At 42.5% G+C, this 15,540-nt stretch overlaps 1 protein-coding gene across 1 annotated transcript; it reads right to left on the reverse strand.

Moving 5' to 3' along the window:
- Positions 1–102: 102 nt before the first annotated feature.
- Positions 103–15,174, reverse strand: si:ch211-269e2.1 (cohesin subunit SA-2). The gene is made up of 32 exons (XM_018702765.2): positions 14,985–15,174; positions 14,149–14,246; positions 13,944–14,031; positions 12,972–13,136; positions 12,523–12,619; positions 12,356–12,432; positions 12,167–12,238; positions 11,281–11,485; positions 11,050–11,201; positions 10,900–10,973; positions 10,668–10,791; positions 10,490–10,588; positions 10,089–10,168; positions 9,884–9,991; positions 9,670–9,790; positions 9,414–9,531; positions 8,670–8,773; positions 8,381–8,473; positions 8,176–8,262; positions 7,366–7,566; positions 6,956–7,032; positions 6,764–6,851; positions 6,562–6,642; positions 5,737–5,829; positions 5,476–5,650; positions 2,597–2,733; positions 2,234–2,335; positions 1,987–2,138; positions 1,760–1,888; positions 1,481–1,671; positions 1,315–1,390; positions 103–1,066 (listed from the first exon to the last, which is right to left on the reverse strand). The coding sequence occupies exons 2-32, from the start codon at positions 14,196–14,198 to the stop codon at positions 931–933; spliced, it is 3,552 nt and encodes a 1,183-aa protein (XP_018558281.1). The 5' UTR covers positions 14,199–14,246; positions 14,985–15,174; the 3' UTR covers positions 103–930.
- Positions 15,175–15,540: the final 366 nt, after the last annotated feature.

The raw sequence follows: 15,540 nt of genomic DNA on the forward strand, positions 1-15,540 counted from the left end.
AAAGTTTGTGAATTTGAGGGATCAAGGCATTGAATGTTTTTGAAAATAGGCTTGGGTCATTGAAAGTGCTCGAAATTTAGATATTTTGTGCAAAAACAGCAATTGAATCTCTTGATTTTATTTAACTTTAGTAAATAACCGACATGCCGCTGTCTGTATGAGTGTCCCCCATCGTCTCTCAGTTCTTCAACCTATGTACACAAGTCTCTGTCTCTAAACGTACACAATATATTGGTACTGGGTGCTTGGTACTGTAACAACAATTAAGGGGGTCCTTGAATCTAAGGGGATTGGGCCTGGAAAGCCTTTGAAAGGTAACTGAATTTGATGCTTAAGAAGGTGTGGGAGGAAGGTGTGAAGCCAAGTTATTCCTTACAACAGCGGGCCAGTGGAGTTTTCAGCCAATGTGCATTTGCTGGGGACTATTTTCACTGGCGGATTAATCCACATATGGCAATCTGGTGAGCATTCCTGGCAGAAGGAGAGTGAATTTGGGATTAACTGTAAAAAAAAAAAAAAAAGGAAAAAACTAAAGTACCCATGTTAACGGTAATCAAGGAACAGCTCAATGGCACAGAGGAAGAAGCTATATCATGCTTTGGCTACAACATGTTAGAAGCATTAATTCATTGTTGGTTTTGGTCTTTTTTTTGGGGAGGACATTTGTTTACAGTAAGAAAAATAAAGATTATCACCAGACTTATCCTTAAAGCTTATGTCCTCTTAAAAAATAATATACAGCACATTCAAGAAGCTTGTCTCAAGAGAATTATACAAAAATTGGACGCTGGGAAATCTGGACATCTGAACACAGAAGACTTTAGTTACAAGGTGCAAAAAAAAAAAAAAAAAAACGGAAACCGTTGCGATGTCCAGTGAGGTCTTGACGCTCATACAGGAGCGCCAATGGTTCCACAACAACCACATATTTTAAAGTTCAATCTCCACAGCGTCGTCGTCCACCTCGTTGCTCGTGCTGAGGACAGATCCCTCGGTGTTCAGTCTTCTTGCAGGAGGTTCCGGTGGAGCAGGAAACGGATCCACATCAGCTGTCCTCTCCTGATGGCTGAGGAGGTTACAGCAATTAATGAGTGAGATGAATAAGATTTGGTTTGACCAACAGAAGCCCATTTCTGCCAGTGTGAGTGGAAAAAAAATTATAATGACTTAATAATTTCATGAGAATTTCTCATTTTAATGACTTACAGGATCTTTTTTTTTCCATCACATTGGCAGGAGTTGGTTTTCATTGGTTTTTACTGAGCTATAAAATGAACAGCAATCTGAATGTGACAAATTGTCCTTCAGCCTCACCTTGGACTGAAGTTGGATCTGTGACTTTTACTAAGTTTGGAGTCAACGGGGCTGAAGGGACAGGGGGATTTGCTTCCTAAAAAACAAAAAAAAAAAGATACACAGGGTGTAGCTGGTCCTTGGTGACAGTAAGGGTATGCCTGACTGTGCTGTGTGGTGCAAGTACCTTCTAGTTTTTGCTTGGAGAAGGGAGAGCGATTGGGCAGGTAGGGCTTCCTGTCAGAGCTAACATAGGACACAGCATCCTCCCCTTCAGCTGCAGCCAACAGAGAAGCGCGATAGTAGATAAGTGGCTGCCAGCACTCCTCTCTGAGGTCAATAATGTGCTCTGCAGTGTGCTTCTGCAGGTAGGAGAACCTGCACAGACATGAACAAACATTCCAAAATTAAATAAATAAACTTGAAATTTAAAAACCTGTTTGCATCCCCCGTGTGCAGCACTTACACTGTCTTCTTGTCTGGTTTGAGCAGTTTGCTGGAGAACTCACTGAGGATGGTCAGGTAGGAGAGGTAAGGTGGTGTAGGTGTTTCTGGGGTCTGGCTAAACTCCTGGAACACAAACTCTATGCCATTCCTAAACAAATTAACGCACAAACGCAAAGTTTAGGAGAGAGGAAAAAAAAAAAAAAAAAAAAAGAATCAAAGTCATGAGAAACAAGAACCTGCACTGACCTGTGGATCATGACGACGCACTCGCGAAACTTGAAAAGGTCCCCGAACGTCAGAGCGAAGCGCCTGGCCAGCTCTTTGATGCTGGTGAAGGTCTGGACCCCGGGGTGAGCCCTACCGCCGCTCTCCTGCTCCTTTTTAAGACGCACAAACAGCTGGGGAGCACACGGAAAAAAATGTATCAGCATCTTTCTGCTTGCCAGTGGCAGGGAGTGGCTATTTTTTTCAGATGCGCGTGGGATGATTATACCTGCTGCAAACAGAGCACCAGGGTGCGAGCACTCTCTATCTTATCTATCTGTCTGGTCCTGTACATCGTCTCCTTGATGATGTCTCCAAAGTCGTTATAATACTGGGGAAAAAGGAGGGAGAAAATATTATCAGACAGATTTGCAGTACGTGCTAGCTCTGCTGGAAAAGCTAGGGTTGATCTTGTTACCTTTGGACAGAGCAGTTTCCCCTTGTTTCCAGTCTTCGGTCTTAACATAAGCTAAACTGCTGCTGAATGTAGCTTCATATTTACCACAGCTTAAGACATGATCTTCTCATCTAACTCTCAAATAAGCACACGTCCCAAAACGTTGAACCGTTCCTTTAAGGAGTTAACCTTCACCTTCATGTAGTACATGAAGACCTCAGCTGCCATGCTCATCTCCAGCACCCCGTGCACTATCAGTTTGCAGAAGGCCGCGAGCAGATTTCTTCGCTTGTGAAGGTCCTCCAGCCTCTCCACTTCCGAGTTTTCACTGACTGAGGGGGGCCAGATGTAGTTGAAGTGTGCGGTTGGATGCGAAGTGGTCGAGAGCGAGAGAAAAGGGGAAGGGGGGAGAAGTAAGAAGAGTGATTAATCATGAGAAATCATATAACAGAGAGGAAAGAACAAAGCACAAGCGGGAAAGAGTGTTTTACTTAGTTTCAGGACAATGGCTTTAGCAGGTGGAAATCAAAGATAACATAAGACCAGAGTTATGGTTGTGACACCATGTGGCTTCAATCTTTCACAAGGCTAATAAAATAGGCTCGGAGGTGAGCCAGAGTTAATGGAATTTTCTCACGGAAAGAGATTGCCCTGATTTTATGATTTAACTCGGTGCCCTTGCCCTCCGAGTGATCTCTGATCCAGCAGCTAATAGAAAACACTGTCTATATAACAAAACCGTTACCAGGCAAATCCAATAAAACAATAGCTTTTTATTACATGTTCAAAAACCAATAATCCTGTATTGTATTTGGTTGAACATTTAAGAGATTCCCACCAGGACAGTTATTGACTTCTCTGGACTCTTCCATATTTGGATGCAATATGTTTCTGAAAGTAGAAGCTATTGTAAACATAATAAAATGTTTTAGTTATAGTCAGCCATAAATGAATTCATAAGTTTACCTGCAGGACTTTACAAAGAGAACACCCCCCCCCACACACACACACACACACACACACACACCCCGGTATATTCCCAACATGTCAATCTTGTTTTTCTCATTTCAGATCAGACAGGAGCATGCTGCCGTCATCAATTTACAAGCTGCATCACTTTGCATAACAAAGTCTAACATCCTCTCATACAAATTAGACATCGCTGTTTCAGTCTGAAGGTATTAACACGGTTTCCTTTGTAATTGAGGGTCAATTGTCAGGTCAGGTTGGAAATCAGGCCCCATTTACAGCAGGCAGCTCTGCAGTGTGTTATTAAGCCAAATGTGTGGCCGCGCATTTATTATCTGCATGTTTTTAACCCACGGTGAGCTGCTACTCCACAGCCAGTGCTTCACTCTGGGAGCAGGGAAGGCCCAGAGAAACAGGATGCTGCTCCGGCAGAGTGAGAGTGCCATCTACTGCGCAACACTGCGACGTGTTTCCTCGTGCTCGTGTTTGTCGAACACAGCGCTACGGAGCAGCTGAAGCAGCGTGAGGAGGCAAATGTCACAAAATATGCAGATCGACGCACTTGTCTGAACAGTTCACTGTCTTTGAAAGACAGCAGAGCTTGTCTGAAGCAGTCTGATAGTGGTGGTCTAGTGTTTCAGATGCATAACATAGCAGGAGACTTTTGCAGAGAGTACAACTAAGCACATTCATTCAGGTGCAAAAACACTGTTCATTTTACTCCCTTATATTTATTCAACAGCTGTAGTTACTTTTCAGATTAAGATTTTTCATTAAAAAAAAACATATGATAAGCTTATGTAAAACAATGTATTGGTAATGACTAAACGTTTTGGCCTTTTGTACCCTTTAACAATAACGGCAGTTTCAGATGTCCATGAGCTGTTAGCAGAGGAGACGTTTCTTCTCTTAACTTTTCAGATGGTGTCCGTTAAATAACTGTTCAAGGCCCAAATAGTCTAAAACACAAATACAAATATGTGCATCAGAACTTTGTTTTTTTTTTTTTCTTATTTCTCCTCCAGTTAATCCCTCAGGTTTATCTTACCCTTTGGAGGGGCCTGACCCCCGAGCTGGAAACCACCGGACTAAATGACCTTTATCTTTACATAGTGTAGTAGTAGTTAAAACTTGGTCCACCTTGAGCTGCTGCTTTATGCATCGATGCATCAGTATTAACAATCTAATCATAAAAATTTGGAAAGTTACATTGTATTTTCCAAACCGTCCTCATAATTATCCTCATGAAATGTGTTGACATTTAGCTGTTAATTACCTGAACATATCCTCGCAATTTGGTTCGAATGTAAGGAAAATGGAGAAAGTGTTGCTACACTTATTAAGTACCTGCTACAGACAAACTACAGACTTTCCTGTGCAGCTAACAACTACACACTAGTACGCAATTCAACAAATACGCAGCATAAATGTCAATCAAATGAACACTTACCAATTACCAAGCAGATCTATGATGTATGACAGTTCAAAGTCATGAAAAATTTAAATTTCTTTCTGGGCAACTCTGATATTAGTATTGATGTGAGTTTATTATTTTTTATTTATCTTACCAACCAAATAATTTCCAGTTTTCTTTCTTAAAAACTTGATTAAAATGTGCTTAATTACCGTAGCAACTAACATTTTTCCCAATGCCCCTATAATTAGAAGCAAACTGTGCAGGCCTCTCTAGAAATATCCTAGTAATTTCTAGTAACCCTAATTTTTAGGGAAAATATGATGAAATTTTCCAGGAAATTAGCTGGAAAATATGTGAGTGCTACCACTATATCTCCTCAATCTGTGAAAATGAAAATATTTTTAATTTCAAAACTTTAACTAAAAGATACATCACCGAAATGTTCTTTTTCAGTGTTTGTGAGGTGAAACTTGAGGTTTCAACTTGTATAAATTGCTTATTGTCATACATAGTTGTGATGACACGAAATCCTGTTTGTATGTAAACATCTTAAAGTAAGATTTAAAGTGAGCACAGAGAAACTTTCCTCCATCAGCAGACAAATGTGAAAACAGCCTCTAGTGTCTGACTACTCTGTATATGCATCATCCTGTAACATCCGAGTGAAGTAAACAGACTGAGGTCTCACCCCTGCTCTGGCTGTCACAGTCCGGCCCAACGAAGACCTGCGTGCATACAAAGGTCAGCAGCGCCCTCTGCAGTTTGGGACTGGGCGTATAGAGCAGTGGACCAAAGGAGGTGGGGTCCCACACGTGCAGCTGGTAGGAATGAGCCGTCAGGACATCGCACACACCCAGAAAAGCCTAAAACAGAAAAACAAGAGGAAGTTAAAGGAAAGGATACAAAAAAAGAGGAAACGGTGCCGTGAAGATGTTACCGAAACCAGCACCTGCTGCCGCACAGTGTGGTCAGAGTGGGAGAGACAACGATGACTCCTCTCACAGAACAGACGCAGCTGAAGTCTCTGGGCCACAGCCTTCTCCTAAAATACAAATACAAACACAAACACACACACACACACACACACACAGGGCTTCAGAAATGTTGCAGAATTTTCTTTCCTGCAAATATGTCAATTTTGAAGCTAAAATTGTGCAGAAATTATGCAAGAATAGTGCCACTTACTATTGGCTTAATATGAGCCTCTCCAGAAATACAATCACACAACTCTTGTCTGTTGCCTCCCTTGCCAAAACATGCTATATTCTCTTTTTCCATCACTCTCCCTCTCTTCTTCACCCAGTCTTTGCACTAAGTAAAGTTCGTTGAGCAGGTACGATCTCCCTCTGACTGATCCACAGTCAGCACCTTAAACTGTTGGAATCAGGACCAGCAAGTTCAAGAGTAATGCTGAACTGTAGATAAGTTAAAAAGACTTAGGAGTCATTAAAAACCAGCTTTCTTCTCAGGAAACTTTGAAAATATCAAGAATTATTTAAAAAAAAAAAAAAAAAAGAGTTTGGTGTGTTTGCTACAGCGACAGCACTTCCTGCTCCAGAGGCCGGGGATCATGGGTAATATACACCGTTGGGGCACGTTTCAGTTCAGTGAGTGGAGACTGATAGGTTTTGTTTTCTGTACATGAGTTGTTAGTTTCCAGGAATACAGAGCTAGTAATTCTGCTTATGAAAGTATGAAAAAAAAGAGAATTTTGTATCTTTATATTCAAAATGTATACACCAGTTAAGAGCTTACTAAAGCAGATGTAACTCACTCTGGAGGTTAGAGTTTCACCGCTCATGTTGAGAGACCAGAGCATGACATAACTGAGACACTGCAGAACTTCCAGCAGCACCTTCGCACGAACGGGAAGAGAGGAGATATGAGATTACGGACAAATTGCAACAGAAAGTGGATAATTAAGTTCAAAACGCTTTGAGGCTTCATTCGGTTGCTCAAGAGGGCAGTGATGGTACCTCAGGAGGAGCTCCACCCTGGCTGCTCTCAACCGACAGGAGAGGAGAGAGCAGCTCGAACAGACTCCACCGAGAGAGGTCGTGACAGCTGCAACAACACGGAGGGAAACAGGTATGTGCAGCGCATAAACATACATCTCCAGCAGAATGCTGTACGCTCCTACTTCATTGTGGATAAGTGTCAAAACTTACTTGTGAAAAGCTCTGAGTTTCTTGAGCGTGGCTAAAATTTCTCCAGTTTTCTCCTCGTCAGCAGAGAAACAGTCATCCTACAACAGACAAACAGGAACTAATAAGTCGTCTTGTTGAGCGAGGCTCCTGTTCCATGTGACCTTGTGACCTCTGTGACCTTGGAAGAACTGTAAGCAGTTACACCAAAGAATGATTTTCCCTCTCGGGCTGTTTCATTTGACGGATTTGAGGCCTGGAGAGGTGAAAGTATCCAGTATTTTACAAGAAAAACAAGTAGAAAAAATAAGAAAAATGTTCATTATTTTGCATAATAGAAGTATCAGATGACCCATCAGTTTGTTTTTCAAAAACACACGTACGTACTGCACATCCACATACTTTTGGCCACACAGAGTAACAGCGCGTCTCACCCTGAGCGAGCCCTCCAGCAGGACTGTCAGTCGGTCCACCCAGGCCTGGACCAGAGAGTCTCTGGCGGCCCGGGCCGTGGAGCACCAGGTCGTGTCCTCCCCGCACAGGCTGAGGTACGTGCGGGCCGCCGCCTCCAGAACAGCGGGGCCTGAGTGGAGGTCCAGAACAGCTCCCATCTCGGCCATGAGGCTGGACAGCGCCTGAGAGAGAGGACGAGAGCAGCAATGGTTAATTTTAAAACTTGTCCACTGTGACATTCTGTGACCCAAACAGTTAGTAATAAGTCAAGCAAATAAAGAAAATCTACACTATCTTGACAGTGCTGGAAAAATCAGTTGATTATTCAATGAATCATGGCTTTTCGACATTTTTTGACAACATGATGAATAATCTCATGAAAAAATAATTAATAGATAAAATCAATAATCAAACATCAAATAATTGCCCTCGTTACAGAGGCTTGGATGCTTTTTCTGTCCAGCTTCCAACTGATTTCAGCTGAAATTGGTGTAATTTCACCGCTGAAATTTTTCCCGTAAATACCAGTGTAGCCTTGAGGCATGAGAAATGTTCTCAGTGTTACCTCTATTTTCATTATATAATTAACCATTCAGTTTAACTTATCTTATCAATAATAGTGGCTCAGTATTATACTCCAAAATTTAAAACCACATTTAAGTTTGATTTCATGGCTCCAAAGTTGTTTGTGCGTGCGTGTCACCTCATTCATTTTTTTTTTTTTTTTTCATTGTCCATTTAATTTTCCATGGTATTGTTTGTGTATGTTGAGAGGCTGGGAAGCACCACACCTGTGTGTTTTCAGCTTCAGGACACTCAGGGAGGAAGTACTGAGGAATCCTCATCAGGGAGGAAACAGTGTCCCAGCTCCCTGAAAACTGCACAAACCACATCACAGAACAGAAACGACAGGTACTGTAACGCACAGGCATCTGACTGCTCTGCACAGAGAACAAAATTAAATACTACAGTAACGATCATGTGTGGATCGAATACCTTGGACAGTAACTTTGGGAGCACGGCGAGGAAATGCTCGGTGAGCTTAGCGCAGTCGTCAATCTGAACTTTCTTTTCTCTGGCGCTCACGACCTAAAATGTTACAACACAGTGTATTAACATTTGAATCATTTAGTAGATGCTTTTGGAACTAGAATACAATTTGAAAGACTTGCATGATCTTGTATTTGTATTGCAATACATTCAAGCCAATGCCATGTTTATCAGTAACTTTTTTTTTTTTTTTAACCAGAACTGTTTCGAAATGTGGAATTTTTTCCCCTCGGACCTTCTTCGCTCCACTCCTCCCGGCCAGGGCTGGTCCCTCTGAGGCCTGACGCACAGACGCCACCACGATCTCTACGAGCACTGCTTGTTCTGCCAGTGTAAGACCTACAAATACGCACAGACACACACACACACACACACACTTGGTGATGACTGCTGTAGACTTGATGGATGTGTTACCATCTCCTTCTGAGATGAACTGAAAGCTTATTTCATTTAACATATGGTAAAACCTTTGGATAATAACAATATCTAGCAGTGGTATGTTATGGTTGGAAACCACACATATGAGGCCAATGGAAACTGACTTAATATACTGATGCAGATGCACCCATCATATTAATAAGAAACAACAACTGACAATCAGAAAAACTTCTAGCTGTAATAGAATAAATGAAGACAGACCAAGCCCCATAGACGAAAAGATGAAATTTAAATTAGAATGAAAGACACAGTTTTTCTAAAACCAGTAAATTACACAGTTCTTCTCTTATCTGTCTTCTTTACCAACATGTAGAGAAAACAAAGACAAAATGTGGTACATTCTTATGAAAGTGTGTGAGAAGCTTTTACATGTTAGACCACATCCTGATGAGAGCAGTCGTGCGGCAAGATATTCTTGTCTGTCGGATGACTTAAACGTCCGACAAGTCAGCAAAATCATTTGTGAAACATTTCTGTGCCCTCCTGCCTGCTTCATCACCAACACACACACACACACACACACACATACACTCTTTCTTACCTGGACTGTGTGGGGAGGGGTCCTGCAGCAGTATAGATGTGAGTGTGGCCCAGTCCTTCAGCAGTGCTCCGCCACAGTCCCACAGACTGTCCACCAGGTACACCACGTGTTTGTGCAGCTGCGGGCACACACACACACCACACACACACACAGACATGTTCGTTACACACAAGAAAAATACACACAGCATCGTGGCATGAACACACGCTAAGCTCCTGTGTGACACAATTTTGAGTTAAGAGCCAGTGTATTTCACCTCAGACTCCTGGTAGAAGTGCAGCAGAGCCTTCAGTCTGGCAGACGCTTGTTGTCTATGTGCCTCCTCCTCATTTATTTCATCCTGAGTATCAGTTGCAGGAGCTACAGTGACGAGAAGCCTGAGAGAAACCAACCATTCCCAGGTAAACACTAATTCATTTTGTTGTTGTTGTTGTTTTTTTTTTTTTACTAAGTGACGAGGGTCAATGTACCTTGAGAAGAGCAGCTCCCCTGCGGTGGCTGCAAGAGGTCGCTGTGAAGAGTAAACAAACTGGAGGAGCTGCTTGTAGTCCTCTGGACTGAGCACATCATCAGATGTTCTGAGGAGTCAGAGGGATGCAACGTTATGCAAACAGGAGGAAGACATTAAAGGTTGGATGGAAAAGGATAAGGACAATAAACACGCTGGTGACTAACTTGGAGATGAGAACCAGTAGTCTCATGGTCTGCACTGCCACTTCATTGTCCTTATCCAGGGTCATGGAGATCATCCGGTCCTTAGAACACAAACAGTAAACATCATGCTTGAGCATTTACAAAGAACATTTCTGTTTAACCTTGCCTGCAATAATCAGTATTTTATATCATCATCTGCTTGTGGTGTCAAAAACACAGATTTATCACCCAACTCTGCAGCTCTACTGAGCTTTTTAGTTCTTTGTTTTTGGTTTTGGCACGGCCGTCATCAAACTTGTTTCCAAGACCGATATCAGAAACTTGAGGAATGCCAAACATTTAGCGCACAGATGTTTTCCTGCCCCCCCCCCCCCCCCCAGTGGTCATAATCCAGTGACGCAGCTTTAAGCGGGTTTGGTTACCTTGAAACGGCTGGTGAACAGGTCAAGTTTAGGGAGAAGCAGAGGATCTCCATACAAACCCTGCAAACTTAGCACACACTTGAGACGCACGTCCGGTACCTGAAAGATAACATGCACTAATTTGACAGCTTTTTCTTTTACATCACATTATGCGTGTTTTGTCTTTGCTCTTGTTTACTTTGTCGTGCATCATCCAGCCCATGTATTTGAGGTAGCTATCGTTGAGAAATGCGGAACTGTAGAGCTTCATCCACAAACCCAACTCCTCCATGCAGATAGAGCGAATTTCTGGAAGAACATCACTGCACAGGGACAAACACACACACAAGTTAACACCAAATTCAATTGTAATGCCTATTAAAAGTTACACTGGAAACAACAACGTCCAAGAAACCGTGAAGTGAATTTACCGATATCTCTTGAGAAAAACTCCCTTGAAGATGACGTCCATCATGCTCTCGATCTCCACCTTCCTCTCCTGCAGCTGAGGGAGGGTGAGGAAAGGCAGTGAGTGAGATGTGACTGACTAACGCAGCCAGGTACAAAGTGATGTGTCTTACCTCGGTGATCTTCTTCTGTATCCTCTCCAGCTGCAGCGTGCTTCTCTGTCTCACGGTCTTCGTCCTCTGCACCTTATACAGTTTCTCGCTGTTTTCGATCCCGACGCTCAGGCTGAGAGCCACGCCCACCAGAGCACTCAGCAGCTTCACCGCTTATTAAGAGATATCCAGTTAGTTTATTTGATACATGTATGTGTCTGCACGTGCGAACGTGTGTTTTCGACTCCTCACCTGCTAGCGTGCAGGTGTGTCGGAAGGCTCGCACGTAAGAGTTGGACAGCTCGGTGAGAAGCGAGATCAGCGTGTTCATCAGGTAAGCGTCGAAGATGACGCTGTGCTGACACTGAGCCACCAGCACCGACACGAAGTCACAGAACTCGGAGTGAAACCAGCGACCGTACGGGCCAGGCTGTATGAGAGGGTACTCCACGCTGTCCTGCAGTGAAGAGGAGGAGGAGGAGGAGGAGGAGGAGGAGGAGGGAGGGAAAAAAGGTGGAGAGAAAACACTTTTTTTTACTTTCCTAATGTAAGGGAATATGTTGAGGATCATTCAGGGGTTTAAACCAGCTGGATGTCAGTTCAGTTGGAGGGAAAAAGGTTGGCTTTGACGGGAAGGGCATAAAGGTGTGTTGCGGGAAGCAATCCTTGTGGGACAAGGAAGAATTTCTCTCCACGTGCGGAGAGGAAAAGGAGAGGGAAACTATCACTTCTTCAGTGATAAGGTGTACACAATAAAGAAACAAACAGAGACAGAAACACATACATACATAAAGACAGCAGAGCACAGTAGTATTAAGTAGTATAACAGTGTAAACTCATGGATAAGATTAATCCACCAAAAGCTTCAATCCTAATCTTTTGCTCCTGACGTGACAGATGAGTAATTTGTTTCTACTTCTACTCATTACAAACTGCCCTATTGAGATTTTATTACATAGATGTTAGGAAGTTATTTTAAACACGGTGTAGGTTAATGATTTGTTGTTTACCACTAACTGAAGAAACTTTGGGACAAACAGGTGCTAAAAATGAATGAGATCCTCTAAGAACTGGGAGATTATAGATACATTAAATACATCAAATTGTTTCTATGTATAAACAGGTATGTGCCACTGACCGTATCCATGGGCCACGTGACTGTGAGGATCCATGGAAAAGCCAGAAACTTTTTATACTGCAGACCTGCGACCTGACACACACACACACACACACACACACACACAGTCACACACACAGTTACAGTCTCAGTTCCAAGTGTCAAAACCGATGCAACAGCGAGAGATCGAAAGATGGAAAGACCTCTCACCTCATCAAGCTCCTCCACCATTTTACTCATCACATCACCGTCCTCTTTGCTCTGACACATCTCCGCTGTGACCACACCTGGGAAAGACAGAGGGGGAGACACAGATATGATTCGGTCTGTGTGCGTTGGCAGGCGTTTGCACATGTGCATGTGTGGCGACTGCTTGCCTTTGCACCCAGAGCACTGAATGAAGAAGCTGATGAGATCAAGGAGAGAGGAGTCTCTGTCCGCCGCGTACGCCTCAACCCAGTCATCTATCACCGCCTGCTCAAACAATCACACAGGAGTCACAGTAAGTTAGTGTTCACCACACCAGATAATATAAGCTATATATAGCTGGTATGCAACTGTAACATTAACAAACCAACCAAAAGAATGATCAAGCACACAAAAGCAGAGTCTTTGGAGCTCTCTCGGGGTCAATGATAACTACATCTGTTTTGGACTAATGTTTTCCGTGCACATCTCTCCCTCTACCACTGAAAAAAACTAAAATGCTGATCGGTTTCATTTGACAGAGGAGGTTTAGCAGACATCAGAGTCTCGCCTGTGAACAGTTTTGACTTTCAAATTCCAAAAAAAGTGGAGAATCTATTACAGAGGCTAGCTTTCTCACCTGCATGGCACTCCTGCCCATGGTGATCACCTCAAACAGGGTGACGGCCTCCACATGCCTCCGTTTACCGTGGCTGCCTCCTGCTCTGCCGACACTGCTGCAGCTGGCTCTGGCACTTTTCCGTTTGACATTCTCAGAGCCCTTGTGTGCTCTTTTCCTTCTCCTCTGTAGGTTTGACAAATGTAACAAGTCAGGAGGAAAATACAGATGCTTGTAATGACACACATTCACATATGGGTGAGTTTCCACCTGATGTGCAGCATCCTAAACTGGTCAAATACACATTTCTGAAGTACCTTAAAGATCAAGGTGCAGCCTGGCACCAGACACTCCTTCACATGGACACTAATGAGCCTCATCAGCTTTGAGAAACTATGTCTCTTGTACATTTATTATTAATCATTAAATGTAAGTTTTAGCTGATTCACTGACAAAAATATCAATAGCTGGGAATATGAAAATATGTAATTATTTTCATTATCATTTAATCTACTTTTCTTATTATTATTTTATTAGTTTATTTTATTTTGATTAATCCATTAACTATTGTGTTTAAGAGTTGAAAATATCCAGTAGAATTGCAGAGACTCCGAGGTAAAGAATATTTTCAGTTTGCTTCTGATGTATGGCGAAGAACCGTATACCAGAGAAGCTTAAATCAAATAATGTTTTTCCATTTTTTTGCTTGAAAAAATGATGAAAAGTTTTTTTTTTAAAGTATTAAGTTAATTAAATGATAAATCATTTCATCCAATTATCCCTAATAATGGGCCTTTAACTGTGTCATTTACACACTTGTTGACATGTCAAAATATCCTTCGAGAAAAGGGCGTGTTTCGATCTACAGCTATTCACAGTATCGTTCTGGTATTGTAGGGTTGAACATAACGAGTGTTTAAGTTAGTTAATGTGCACTTCCCTTCTATCATCCACACTGCTCCTCTACTGCCCGGTCAATAGAAAAACACCTACCACACTCTTTCGTCTATTCTCATTCCCCGACTCATCCTCTGAATGATTGACAGCACCAGAGGAGTTCGCCTCATCGTGAGAGTTCTTCCTGGGTAGTCAAAAAACCATGAAATTAGATTACATGAATACAAAATAACCCACCGTCCAAGGACGCACTGACAATTAACAAGATAACTTGTCCATATTTTGGTAAGTAGATGCTTACTTCTGCTCTGAGGGCCGGGATGCAGCTGCAGCTGTGGGCTCAGGTATCATTCGCACTCCTCAGATATTTACACAGGGCTCAGGTGTGTGTCTCTGCATCTGGAAGTACAACATGATCAGTGTTTCACCTGAGAATTAGGGTAAAGAAAAGAGGGAGTCCATACAAGCTCAATTATGGATATGTTATTAGTATGACCCCTGCATCTCCCGGGGGGGGGGGGGTTGCCATAATCATGAATATCTGTTCAATAATGATCATATCTCGTAGATAGTAAATAGTGAAAAACTGTAATCCACACAAACCAAGGTGACATCTTCAAATGCCTTGTTTTGTCTGACAACAAACACCCAAATATGAAAAAAATCTGAATCTTCACATTAGAGAATCTAGAAACAGACGATATTTGATATGTTTGCTTTTAAAATGACTAAAAACATGCATTTGATTGTAGAAAAATAGTTGCTGTTGCTCATAAATCATGCCATATTTCTGTGGTACATTAGCTGCTTTTAACAATATAAAGTGGTGGCTGCAGGATGGTCGATGACTTGCACGAAAATGATCTTTTGCATGCCCCGTCCACTGGGAGGAGCGGGTCGGTTGCTCAAGGACACTTGGGCAGAGCAGCTGCTGGTTCCCATGAGAGTTGTACGATGAAGAGACGAGACAACATCGCTATCCCTCTACTTCTATGGCAAAATTTTAGTTCTACAAACATTGAATTATCAGTAAGTATTTCCTGAAGTAGTCCTCAGGTGTGTGCAATGTAACAAAAGATTAAAACTGACTGGCAGGTAAACACACAGGTCGATATCTCCTAAAGTTCTGAAACTTACCCTCTTTACATTTCTTCATTCTTCCTTATGGTCCTCTAATGTGTGGTTTTAAATCCGAAAGCTGTCAGACTAACATCATTCAAGTATCTCCACGAATATCCTCCTTCCTCAGCCCCAGCTCTCACAGTCAAGTCGCCGGACAGCCTAACCCTTCCTGATTGGCTGGTGAACCAAAAAGTACTCGCGTGATTGGGCTTCCCGAAACGTCGCTCACAGTAAAGACCCTCCCACCCCCCTGCCGGCTGTCACAAACAGACGCCGTCCGGTTTGGTTTTGTGCATACCACAGCTGCACTGTCAACAAAGTGCGGGAAGACGCGCTTCACACGCTCGAGACGTGAACTTTTTACAGTAGGAACATATATAACAATATATATAACAATAACTTAACACCAGTACACCGTGTTGACTCCGTCCCGCGTTTATTTTATCGAAAAATATCCAACACACCTGGTCCTGAACGTGCCTGTAATGTATTTCAATTAACCAGTTCTTAACTCTGGAGGGAGCTGTCATGGTATTTCCTGAATTAACATGTTGCGTGAATTGAACAGCAG

Source organism: Lates calcarifer, linkage group LG1, assembly GCF_001640805.2.
Source record: "Lates calcarifer isolate ASB-BC8 linkage group LG1, TLL_Latcal_v3, whole genome shotgun sequence".
In the NCBI taxonomy this organism is placed as follows: domain Eukaryota; kingdom Metazoa; phylum Chordata; class Actinopteri; family Centropomidae; genus Lates; species Lates calcarifer.

Excerpts from the sequence above, each read along its gene's own strand:
- si:ch211-269e2.1 (XM_018702765.2), bottom strand. The coding sequence starts at position 14,198 with ATGATACCTGAGCCCACAGCTGCAGCTGCATCCCGGCCCTCAGAGCAG. Across the intron at positions 11,202-11,280 it reads ACACACCTGCACGCTAGCAG|CGGTGAAGCTGCTGAGTGCT; the intron begins GTGAGGAGTCGA and ends TCTCTTAATAAG. Across the intron at positions 6,852-6,955 it reads AAACTCAGAGCTTTTCACAA|CTGTCACGACCTCTCTCGGT; the intron begins GTAAGTTTTGAC and ends GTGTTGTTGCAG.